This window comes from Zosterops lateralis, assembly GCF_965231275.1.
Source record: "Zosterops lateralis genome assembly, chromosome: 5".
NCBI lineage: Eukaryota > Metazoa > Chordata > Aves > Passeriformes > Zosteropidae > Zosterops > Zosterops lateralis.
This window is the reverse complement of record NC_139766.1, coordinates 35,717,053-35,730,315: the sequence shown is the minus strand read 5'-3', so window position 1 is coordinate 35,730,315 and position 13,263 is coordinate 35,717,053. Positions and strand designations below refer to the sequence as shown.

The following is a 13,263-nucleotide window of genomic DNA, read 5'->3' as shown; positions in this document are numbered from 1 at the left end:
ACTGGAGTCAGTGTAAGTGCTGATGTGCCATAATGACAGGCGAAGCTGGGGACAGGAATGAACTTTGAAATAAAATAGTATTGATATAAGAAACACTGGGTCATTTATATACTTAAATGTAAAAATGGATCTGTTTAGGTAAGACAGAAAAAATTGTCACATCAATTGAAACGTTAGTTACTTTTTAGTTTTTTTCTTCTAAATGAACTGGAAAAGAAAAAAAAGAAAATTAAGCAAAAAATCTGACACATTCTATCTAGCACTTGGATTATAGAAGATATTTAGTTACAATCTTCAATAAAACTTTCTGCACATACAAGTAGTTCTCAAGATGCAATATCAGTCTGCACTATCTTCTCATTGTTACCCTCCCACTTACTCTCCAGTGGACAAAGTGTTTGACACAGAATAATAAAGTTGTCAAGAGAGACTCCTTACTTCAAACCAGAAACATATTATTCCAGAAGTAATGAAGACAGATTGTCTGGAATTCTTCTATAATAAGGCTTTAAAGTATTTCACAGACAGACAGCAGAAGCAATGGAGGGATGGCTTGCAGGGCCACATGCAGAATCCTCGAAGGCTCGATTCACTCCAGAGAAGATTACCTGGGTTGCCTGGTTCTTCTGCCCAGCACTGCCTGTAAGTTCAACATCAGCTCAAGGAGACTGTGCCACCTAAATGTTCTCTCATGACCAGCATTTGGGAAGAGATTTTCAGTAGCACCTCTTTGCTCTGTTCTCTAAATTTGGAAGCATTCCTACTGACCATAGCCTTAGATCAGCAGATTTCAAAGTTTTCTACTTGAATTTCTCTAAAAAACTACCCACAGTAAATTTTCAGTTTGTCAGTGTGACAGGACAGGAGCTGTGCCACTCCTTATAAAATGGTAACATGCAGATTTAAGATGGTACTAAATTCCAATCTTATTCTCCAGGTCAAGATAGTGACACCTCCTAACAAGGAAAGACAAAAAGTAAGGCTGAGAACCATTAGGACCTGCCAGATGAATTTTGATATGTCATTACCCACACCGGATGTTTTCTCAAGGCAATGATTAATATTTTTATTGTTATGAAAGGAAATTTAATGATAAAAATTCCTTAGGAGCACACTTTCCATCATCACTCAAAAGACAACTTCCAATACACATTTTACATGTATAATACAACAAGAAAATCTCAAAAGCCTGTTAGATTATCTTCGACCTTGAATGGTTTTCAAAAGATCCAAAGTCAGGTTCATGTCTACATGAAAAAATGCAGTTACACTTTTGACATAATTGGAAATGGGAAAAGTACCATAAATTAATGCATCAGGAAATGAGACAGATTATGTTTTTTTCCCTAACATTCTAACACCAAAGCACTTCCAGCCTTTTTTTTTTTACATTGCTTTTTGATTCATAATCAAGTGAAAACTAGAGTAAGTCAATTTCTGTATGGAACACATACTTGAACAACTAAAAAGGGTGAAATGAATTTAACACTGGAGATTGTATGAGATGATGCTGATGAAATTTATTTTAATATATATAATTCTGCTTACATTGCAAAAATCCCATTTCCCTGATTTGACAGAAATTCAGGCATTGTAACATTTTTTTAAAATCAAACTGTATTTTAAGCCTATCTTTTCATTAGTGATTAAAAAAAAGGTTACAAAAACAAATACACAGCAACTTTGTGACTATTCAAAAAAATCCCTCCGAATTCCTATATTATATATTTTAAACAATTGTGACCTTCACCAGTGATTGAAGCCTGGGAGTTCTGCCAGCAGCAGCTCCTCTCAGACCTCTATGTGCTCAGTTACAAGCTCTCATTGCCCTAAAGAGATTAGGACTTTTGAGAAGTCCAGAGACTGTTTCAGTCCTTACAACAGCCCTTTAAACCATCTGTGCTGAGTCTCCCACTGAGCTGCTTGTGTCAAAAAGTGTACTAAGAGATCTCTGATTTTCTCTTAGCCTTATGTGCATCTACAGAAATAACTTTCACTTAAGCCTTCCTTTCATAAAAGGAAAAAATATATATAGCCCAACACTAGCCAAATATAGACATCTATTTCTTCCCCATCCACTCGTTGCAGAGAGGTCATACAACATCTATTCATCAGACTACTTGGGATGAAACAAACAGCAGACTAATTCCAAGGGAATAAAGCAAAGAGTAAAAAAGATAAATGAAAACTGAGAATCATTCAACTACCTCTTTAAAAGCCAGATAGAATTGTATTGCAGTATAGCTACATCTAATGTCTGCTGTATTTAAAGAAAATGTATTACAACAAAAACTTTATATAAAAATAGTTTTGAAGATAACATTGCTATTAAGTTATTCTGCAGCATCTAATACAGTTCACATAAACTTTCATTTCCTCATTAAGTTATAATGGATAAAAGACCTGATAAAATTAAAATTGTCTTTCTTTAAAACAAAATGTCACTCTTTGTGGATGAACTCAAGGAGATTAATTACCATCTGTGCTTCAGCAATGCTGAAATGCTGCAGACAGAGCACGAGAACAACCATGGAGGTAGAAGGGAGCGGCAGAAGGGGTGATGAACATGAGCCAATGGGCAAGACGAGTAAGGACAAATAAAAAGAACAAGGGCTTACACTTGTCTTAAGCTGGAATGGAAGGAAAGAGGTGGATAATGAGCAAAGAAAGGAGACAAAACGATAAAGATAAAATTTTGTTTTTCTGACAGGATTGGAAAAATATACATTATGTGAAAACTAAAGCTACTCTGACCTACACTGCTGAGTAGAATGAGTTGAATGATTATAGAACCATAAAATAATTGTGAAAAGCATCTTGAAGTTAGTAAAAGCCTTTTTTTAAAATACAGAATATTCTAAACCATATTTTGCATACTGTCTTAATCTAGTAGATTCTCCATGGATTCTGGATCTGCCTTTCTTCACCACACTATGTTCAGAAATGTTAAAACCAAAAACATTACTGTTTTTAAACTGTGACTTAAGTCAAGCTGATCCTTCAATTTTTAGTTCTTTCTCTGCTGTTAGGTAATTAATTATTTCATATTAACTAGACTACTTAATTCATAAGTCTCAATCTGGATTCTATCCAACAAGAAGCATATTTAAAATACCTCTAGAGAAAACACTTTCTTCTTCTGGCAGCAGGTATTCAGGGAAGCCATCAATGCTAACTTCTCAATGAACAGGTTGAAACTGAGTACCAAGTAGACTGTCCCAGCAGAGACAAGAGAGATGAGTGAAAACACTCTTAGTGAGTCCAACCAATGTTGCAGATTTCCTACTGTGTGTTTTCACGGTGTTTTGGCAAAATTAGGTATTAACAATTAAAATAAATCAGCAAGAAATAAAATTATTTGTTGAATGATCATGCCTATGTTCAGCAGGGTTTTGTGAAAAGTGTGTTAATATTGTTTTGGAACAATCCACATACTTGCTAGGAATATTTTTTTTTAAAAAAAAATTGATTAAAATAGGACTGCAATACTGATATTTGGTTGCAACTAACACCTAAAGTTCACACCAGTTTACCCTGTGACATGATTCTCATGCTGCTCAGAAAACCCTTGCATTCAAATAAATTATGTGCGCACTCCAACCTGAACAAATGATAAAAGTCTAATAATTCCAAAGGTTTTCATTGACCTACCCATCAGAATACTAGATATTACTGTGGGACGAGTTTTTCTGAATTTATAATTCTGTCTCACATTTCTATTTCTGATTTTATAACATAATTTCTCCAATACATACAAAGATATTACAGATGTTAAATAGAATATGAGTGCTAGTAAACTGTACCTATACTCTCTGAATGCAAGTAGTTTCAGGAAACTACATCTATTTCCAAGCAAAAAAAAAAACCCCAAACATAATAAGAAAATAAAATACCAAAGCAATCAAAGTACTGAAATGCTAATAAGATTACCATAATACAGTATCTAATGAAAAACTGCCTTTTTCTTTTTTCAGCCTGCATAAAAAATTTAGAAGGATGAGAAATACATGCAACTGTTACCATTGGGGTAGAAGAGCTTCTCCTGTTTTGGGGGGTTGTTTGTTTTTTTAATTTTTTTTTTTCTTTTTCAATTCCAGAGAATTTTGAATACTTGAAGTTTTCATCTAGAACATGTAGAACACACAGTAATCTCAGTTACTCAGTAAACCAGAGATGCTGGCCTCCATGCTGATCCTCTTGCCCCCTAAGGGACTGATGCTAAGAGGGTGTTAAGACACTGAGATATCAGCCTCCCTCTTCAAGCTGTCTCAAGCTTTTAGAAATAGTTTTGCAAGTGTGTTTTTAGAAGACAGACAAGATACAAGGGGATATTTGCAACAAAAAAGATCTGTTTAGGCTATCCAGAAACCAAGCCCCACGGAACTTTTGAAAAGATGTGCTCAGGCTCTCCTGGAAACCAGCTGGGAACAATTCCTTGGTGTCAGTTCATTATACTATTCACTTAAAAACAGGTTGAGCAAAGAAGATAGCTGGTACCATGAAACAGAGAGAAATTGTTAGGAAAAGGAGGAGACAAGCAAAGACAAACTGCAGAAGGAAAACAAATAGGGAAAAAGAAGAATTAATAATAGTCATATACTGCCTGCAGTGTAAGACAAAAACCCCCAGTGACAACCCAAATGAGGTAAAAGAAACTGAAATACTCTCACTGTGAGGGGAAAAAAATGAAAGTACTAAAAAATGTCAGCATAAATCCGTGAGGAAGTTTTTCTAGATTAGGTTACTAAGGAGTCTAACTTCTAAATTTCAGGTGTGAAGAAAATAAAACTGGTGTATACAATGCTCAATTTAGGTTTATCATGAAATTATAAGAGAAAGGATTAACACTAGATTAAGGATAAGATCAAAAAACACCAAAAGTATTTTTATTAAAATAGAAAGAAAATACAATAGAAAGAAAACAGAGACTTTGATTATGTATTTCTGAAAGAAATTTTGTGCCTAATCATACAAAACATTTGCTCAAAACTAAAGCCAGATTGTTAGTATTATATAAAGAAGAGATGGTGGTACTACAATATGCAAGTTACAGTCACATTCTGCAAGGGCCAGATTTTCTTGTTCTACTCTGAAACAAAGCTGATGTGACATAGCTAACCATTTGTTTTAATTTGTGATGTGCAACTCTCTACAGGCGTGCAGAATAGAACTCTAGATCATCACCCTCTAAAAGTGTGTTGCTTCCTTCCTAGGAATGGAATAGTTGAGTAGAAATTTTTTGCAGAACATCTAAAAAGCCATACAGAATCCTCAAACTAATGGAAGAAGAGCAAAAGCAGCACAAACCACACCTCTGCTCTATGAATCTTGTAACTTTCTTTGTACAGGTGTCAGTGTGTCTCTGCCTCGGCCAGCCCTGACACCACGACAGTAAAGGGAATGGTTTGGTAGCAGGACGAACCTCACCCATCCCTTGGGTTCTGGTTTGCCCAAAGGAGTGAAGTGACAGCAGCAGGAAAGAAAGAGGGACTCTGCTCAGGGTTAACTGCTGGCTTTATTCATCCCCCAGTGGGGATAACCTCAGCTCAGGGTATCTGCTTCAGCAGAAGTGACCCCTTGGCAGAAACAGCGGGAAAAGGCGGAAAACCCCCCAAAGCAACACCTTTTACTGGGGGGAGGAACTCAGGGATGGGTTTAACTGGGGACAAATCAGGGATCGTGTGGGTCTGGCTGTGCAGGTAAATGACACATATTACAACAAATCAATAACTCGGGTGGGGAGACAGCCAAAGTCTTGTCCAATCACTTGGGGCCCTCACTGGAACTTTCCAGACTTTTGGGAGAGACCCCAAAGTGACAGACAAGACCAGGGGCTGGATAACTTATGACTGCTACATAACTGGGGTTGGGGTAAAACCAAGAATGATTGGATATGGGTGACATGGGGCAAACCATTATAACTTATAAAAAACAATATAAAACAAGGAACAAATATATACATAAAACTGATAAAACCAAAACCACACCACTACATTTCTTGAAATAGGAAAAGATTCAGCATAAGAATTTTAGTAATCATAAAATCTTTGAGTACAAAACACTGAATTTTTACTATGACTGACAGGCAAGGCTTCTCCTCAATATTGTTTGGGGATTCCCCACTGGAACTAGTGCAGAGTACTGAGCTGACTTCTGGTGGAATTACATGATGGTTGTGGTACACCATGGATACTGAAATCCCAGGCAACCTTCTACAGCAATAAAGTGTAAAAGGAGGTGGCAAAAGCATATTGCAGGATTTGTGAGTGTTTCCTTAGTACAACCATAAAAATTGGAGACATACAAAGTACATACTGACCATACTGACAGCGTAAGACTGACTACTTGTTACTGCATGTCCAGATTGGGATCAAAATAGTGAATTTACCCTTTTCAGATATCCTGTGGAACAGAGAGTTAGTTTTACATGACACATAAAGCATATTTAGCAATATGGATATTACATATAAATATATGCTTTCCATTTTATCTGTTTATAAAGTGAAGTAAGACCAAAGGGAAATAACAGTGGTTAAAAAAGAAAAAGATATTTCTATGGAGATGAACTACCCATAGAGAAAAGGAAAATCACAAGACATGAAGTGATTATAGCTAATCTAAGATTCCAGCCAACCAGGAAGGAGAGCTACTTAACACAGTACTAAATAATACAAATGTCTGCTGAAAAGTAGGAGATTCTATTTGCACAGAAGAGCAATAAATTCTTTATGTAAGATCACTCTGCTGATGTTCAAATGCACTGCTATGAATTTTCCAGATTATTCCACTGGTATTCTCATGTGATGATCTGAATTTCCTTATTCAGTTTCATAAAATTTCTTTGCAGGTAATTTCCAAATCCTAAATTTTACTTACACAAGTTCTCACTTGTGTTGCCTTTAACAGAATCTAGAAGACTGGACTATAAAATATAGCTGAGTAGGTGGTAAATTTCAGCACTGTATAATCTTGTAAAGGTCATGTTCTCAGGTGCTGATATTTTCTGTCAGATTTGATGCATCTGCCAATGATCCAGATCTAAAATTCTGTGTTCTGTATCTAATATTTAATATGCTGCATTTGTCCAGTGTTGCTATTTAAATGCGACTCAATTATTCCAATGAAATAAAAACTGTTCTCCATAAATAAACTGCATCTTCAATGGCACTGTGCTCTCTCTGGTGATTCCTGCCAAATGTGGGTCAAGGTTGGATATTCAATGCAGAGATAACTTCATTCTTCTATACAATGTCAGTTGCTGTTTCTAAACATGCTGTGGCAGAGGCCTGCATAAGTTAGCAAATATTTGATACAAAGCCATATATGTTCTGCTTTCCATAACACAAATAGTATTTAAAACACAGTGTATGTTCAGATTTAAAGAATGCCAAGCTTTTGTTAGAGATCAAAATGTATAGAGAAAGCCAGATTACTACTATTGTGTATTAAGTACATGCCTTAAACAAGATCACACAGTCTAATGCAAATCTTTATAAATATCACATTTCATATTAGCTGTCCTTTATTATGGGTCACATTGTAATAACTTTCACAGTATTCCATTAATATAAGGGTAGAAATATTGATGATAACAGTAATAATTTAGTGCTACCAGCATTTAACTGTTGATAGCTACAAAGTCAATTAAAAAAAAGACAGCAAATCATAACATCTATTTATCTACCTCTCAAAACATTGGTTTTTTATCACTAAGAGGGGAGATACAAAAGATTCTGCACTAATTTTTTTTGGTTTACTCAAAAGAAAACAGTTGTACATACATATGTATGTTTCAAAACAATACCATCTTAATAAACCCTGACTTTACATTAACAGAAAGGTCATCAGCAGGCATAAAACTTGGCCACAGCAGTACCTCAAACACAGGTTTCACATTGTGAAAGGAAAGAAAATTTTAGACCTAGGTAGGTGGCAACACTACAGTGACTGAGACTTTCTGTAGAGAACACAATGACAACAGATTTACAGATTGCAACTTCATTTAGTTTACTATTTGGTTCTCTCACCTTTAAAGAAAGTGAATTTACAACGACCTGAATTAGCTTTGACTGTAGTAGGAAAATGGGTTCAATGTTACTATCAGGGAGATTTCTTCCTTTTCCACTCTAAGGGCATGATTCCCTCGTCCCATGGCCTAAATATCTCAAACATGGGACAGATGGCACTAACTGGCCTTGCGTACTGAAGAGAAAGAACTGGAAAAGGATACTCTTGGGAAATACACAAAATATACCTTGTGCTGCTGATTTTCTAAAATCTTCTTTTGGAACTTGTTCCAAATACCAGAAAAAATAAAAATCCCGCTCATGAGATACATGCTTGATAATCATGTCTGTTTCTGCTGACTTTATCTTCCCAAAGTCAGTGATTAAGTAAGAAAATCTAGTTATACCTGGTATTTGCAGATAGTGTTTGCTGCATTTTTATTAAGTTATTAGGAGAATGGCTGAATACCAGCTCCACCTCAAGCAGATTGCTCAGTTTAAGTGAAACCTATAGAAATGTTAAACCAACAAAATCAGCAAAATAAACCATTCACCTCTTCCTGTTAAATATTATAAAAGCAGTTTTCAGGATAATTTAAAGCATCATATGTATTTTCTTAGGCTTCCTTTGAATCACAAAGAAGTAAAATAACTATTCTACAGCCACTGAAAGAGGTCACATCCCCAAAAAAAGCTTATGACTTCTGCAAATTCCCAAACAAGCATTCCTTCACTTGGTGGGGGAGCAGGTGGAGGGTAACAGCTACCATTAGAACAGTGATAATGTTTATAGTGAAAAATTCTGGAACTACAGGGAATGAAGCTTCCCAAAAGTCATTCGGAAAGCAATATAATTAGAGGTTAGTCGCAATGAAAACACCACATATTGATAATTCCAAATGTTTTTATAGCCGCCCATTTAATTAAAAGTTCATGGATTTAAAAATGACTCTCTAAAAAGTTTACCATTCAGCTATTTGATTTTTGAAGGTATGTTCTCTCCATAAGGAATACCTCTCTATACAGCATTGTTTCCATGAATTTGATCACATTTGATTTATAATAGCTTTCAAGTATTTAGAGTAGTTATTTTACCTTTCTCCCCTGAAGAAACTAAAGTCAGGCCAAAATCCAGTGCTTTGGGACAAAATCCTTTTAAAAAAAAATTTTTTTTAGAAGTTTTTGGGTTTTGCATCTTATTATAGGCTGAATTTTGGATTGTATTTTTCCCCTAAAAACAATCAAGCAAAAAAACTCTCTCTACCCTAACCAGCATCTCTCTAGGCTGCCTCCATAACTTTGGAATTACTGACCATGGTCATTCTGTATTTTAGTAATTAGTAATCTGGCTTAACTTGGAAAGAAAATCATAAATTTGAGAAAATGTATATAACTAACTCACTGGCACTTATAGAATTTAAATGACAGCTGCAAAACTTGCTTATAATTTTTAAATTACAAATATTTATGACTTGTCAGTATTTCCACAGCAGAAATGATCTGCAGCTGAGATATACTCTTTAGATTCAGACAGCAGTCCAGGGAGAGGGAACAAGGGAATCAGTCTGCAGGACCAACACTCAGATCACCTCTTTTATTCCACAGGGCTGTTGCTCTTGGCTGAATCCCAAGGGCTGAATGCTTCCAGGGAACTTTGCTGCCTATTGCAGGTTCTTAATTAATGAATTAATCTCTCCCCAAGTGTCAAGGCCTCATGTGAGGTGTGGGCAGCCCAGAGGAGTCCAAGCCCACGGCCAGGAGAGTCTGTGGAAGGGTCTGAGCCCCTGTGGCCTCACTGCAATGTGGTCCTGGACCATGGGAAGCTGAGGGGAGGCCCCAGGAGAGGCCAGGCAGGGACAGTCAGGGCTGGGGATGCCCCCAGGACATTGATATGGACGTTTCTGACTGGCCTTTTAGGATCTAGGTACTTTGGATTTATTTTAGTCATTTAGAGAGTGTTTCAGGTTTTGGTTTTGCCCTCATTATGTCCTGCTTTCTCTACAGGGGTCTACTGCTTCTTCTAAATTACAGTCAGTGCTGCATTGACAGAGATAAAAGGTACAGGGTGGCTCCTGAGTTGTGTTATTTACACTAAGAACAAACACTTGTGGGCACAGATAAAACAGCCTTTCTCTCTTACCACCCACACAAGTAGCTCTCAGATAGGGATTGATTTTTATGCTGAATGACATTTGAAATCCAGCATGCTAATAAAAAAATAGACAAAAACCATAAGCATGAGTAAACAGAATCCAACTCACTTCACTCCACTGCAGCATCTGCCTGGCACATTTATCATAGAAGGACAGAGTCCAGGCCAGCCTGAGACACTTTACAGCACTAGAAGCATTAAGAGCCCAAATGAGTTAAACAACCTCTAAAAAGTACAGTTGAGTAGGGCACACTGCTACATTTTTTTGAAGTTCTTATCATTTCTAATCAGAAAAATAAAAAAAATCCCAACATTTTATTTCCATTTTAATATGTATTGTTTTAAGAATGTAGGCACTACAGCATTTATTTCTACTTACATATTCTTCTTTCTGGTTTTTGGTCTTTCAAAAGTATAATCACTATAGAGCTTTTGTACTGCTAACAGTTAATCAATACTTGTGAGAAAATATAAAGGATTTATTCTCCCTACAAAATCATTTTATAAGCAGTGTAATATCTACTTAAACAGGTAGAAAATTAAGGTGCAAATTTCTTTGTGAGTCACACAGTTCACTGAGGTCAAAGCAATGGCTTTTCTACTTTTAGTCAAAATATTTTTTCTCCTCTTGCCTTTAAGACATAAGTTTAGATATACCTTTCACAACTAAATAAAATCAAATTTCATTACAGTAGGTCTGACAAAGAAAGAACCGGTTTTAATATCTCTTTAAGTAAAGAAAGAAAAACAGATCCAAGAGCTACTAGCTAACAAAAACAAATGCCAGGGCAGAAAAAATTACCTTTACAATTCCTTAATCTTTTATGGTGAATTATATGCATTTGGACTATATTCCCTGACTGATACTTTCACTTCAGTATGTGACAGAGAGAAGCTGGAAAACGTGCTATGAAGAGAAAGCATTGATTTGTGGCTGTTGTGCACTAATAGCTTCCTAGGGACTAATAAAATAAGTTAGAGCCTAATAAAATGACTGATCTTTCATTCAGGATAACAGTGAACCTTAGCCACCAAGTCCAGCCAGACTCATTATTCTAAATGACAATCCAAAAAGGCAAAGCAGAACATACCTCTTCCCCTCAACCCCATATATACAAGGACATAAAAATTCCTTGATCCAAAGAAGAAATTTTAATTTGGCGTAGCAGTAACATACTTATTTGGTTCATGCTCCCGTCTGGCTACTAATCCCACAGTGAGTACACCTAAAATTTGCAGAGAAGCTTTGGATAGGATGTTGATAGCATAACCCAAGAGAAGTTAAGAAATTTCAGATCCATTTCTAGGTCTCATGCAAACAGTGATACAACAGTCAGATCAAATCTACATATCCTGTTCATTTTTCTGTGTCAAACAATGAATATAAGGAATGAGTAAGAGCAGACAAGTCAAAAGGATAACCTCCAACACTAGCCTAGACCTTGTGCCTTCCTGAGCTGGATAAATCTGTGCATCATTAGAAACCATCAATGGATTTGTTTTCCAAGATTATCCAGTCTTCCCTTGAAGTCATAAAAACTTCGGCATTTGTAATATGCAAATAGGCTTATAGTTCTGATATGAAAAAATTTGAAGAACTTGCTCCTGCTGAATCTGGTGCCTATTATTTCCCTTGATACCACAAACTTTTTGTACTGGAATGGAAAGGCAAGCTATGCATGTCTTATTCATAACACTGTGAATTTACAGACCACACATGTTACAGTTCTTAATGACCCCCTTTCTAGACTGAAGAATCTGCCTATACTTAATTTTTAACCATGTTAAAATCCTGTTCTACAATCCTTCCTTCTTTGCATTCTTTGAGGCACCAACATTGTACGCAGTATTAATGATATGAATGAAAGAGGGAATTATACAATGGCATAATGATGTTCTCTGTTTCACTTTGATTTTTCGACTTGTTGTTACTTGGTTTGTTTTTGATCGCTGGTGAGCACTAAGATGTTTATTATGAAGCTATCCATTATAAAATGTCAATTTTTTTGATGATCAAATTTCTTCCCTTTACAAAATATATTCTTGAAGGAAAATAATTACAAATTTAAATTTAGGCTTCTTCAGCTTTACAGACATAAGCAGCATTTGAATTCTTTTTCAAATAAGAATGTGAAATTCAAATGTCTAAGAAAATCATGTTTTAAAGAGACAATTTTAAAGATACAAGAAAGCATTTCATTTAATTTCAGCATACGGTATTTTTTTTTTAATGTAATAAATTTAACAAAGAGAAGTTGATGCTCAGTGAAACAAAGGTCTTCCAGAAATAGAGTTTCAGGAATAGCAAAGCATGAAACCTTCAAAACAGCTTAATTCTAAAAAAAACAGAGGCAGTAGAATTTTGACATTTCAAGACTAAGGGTTCTACACAACTCCTTGGTTGGTTCTTTACAGTGATTTTTTCCAGAATGGTTACTTGTTGCACAAGTCTGCTTTATCTATTGAGAGTTTTGTGGACACTGGGGCCTCTTTGCTTGGTGGCTAGATTTTTTAAATTTAAGGATGCACGGAACAGATTCTTCAATATTATATGAAGCAAATTTTAGTAGTAAATTAATTAAAACTAGGATATTTAATAGCATTAAAAATTGCTTGTAAATATTAAGATATCAGCTTGGTCAAAACTTCATCTGCTAAGTTTATCCAAACCATTTTTTCTATGATTTTCACTAAAAAAATGTTTTCCTGAGTCAAATGTATATCCCTTGTAGAATTTTTCAGCAGTTTTAAAAAGAAGCAATCAAAAAGAACAGAGAACTTACAGGGTAAAGGCATCAATAACATCTCCTGCAGATCTTGTCATCTCAAAGTAGGTTTGCAGAATGTTGACGGTTCCTGAAAGTGCTTCATGTCCACAGCCACAGAACAGTGCCACTCCAGCATAGAGCAGGATGGTAGCAATCAAAGATGCGTAGGGAATGCCTCCCAAGCATTTGATGCAACACTCAAAGCATCCTACAAAAAAGAAAAAAAAAAAAACCACTAAATTATATCCAAAAAGCAAAAATAATGTTTTATTAATGAGAAACACTTCTGTAAATTAAAGACTGTAGGCCATAGAAAGTTTAGGTCAAGTATAACAAC

The 13,263-nt window shown here is 35.6% G+C and overlaps 1 protein-coding gene across 1 annotated transcript in view; it reads right to left on the bottom strand.

The window, feature by feature from the left end:
• The window catches only part of GPM6A (glycoprotein M6A), a 109,413-nt gene that overhangs the window by 25,575 nt on the left and 70,575 nt on the right, over window positions 1–13,263 (bottom strand). Inside the window, exon 2 of the mRNA XM_083862501.1 lies at window positions 12,942–13,134. Coding sequence (XP_083718627.1) covers window positions 12,942–13,134 — 193 coding nt within the window. The remainder of the gene's footprint in view (window positions 1–12,941; window positions 13,135–13,263) is intronic.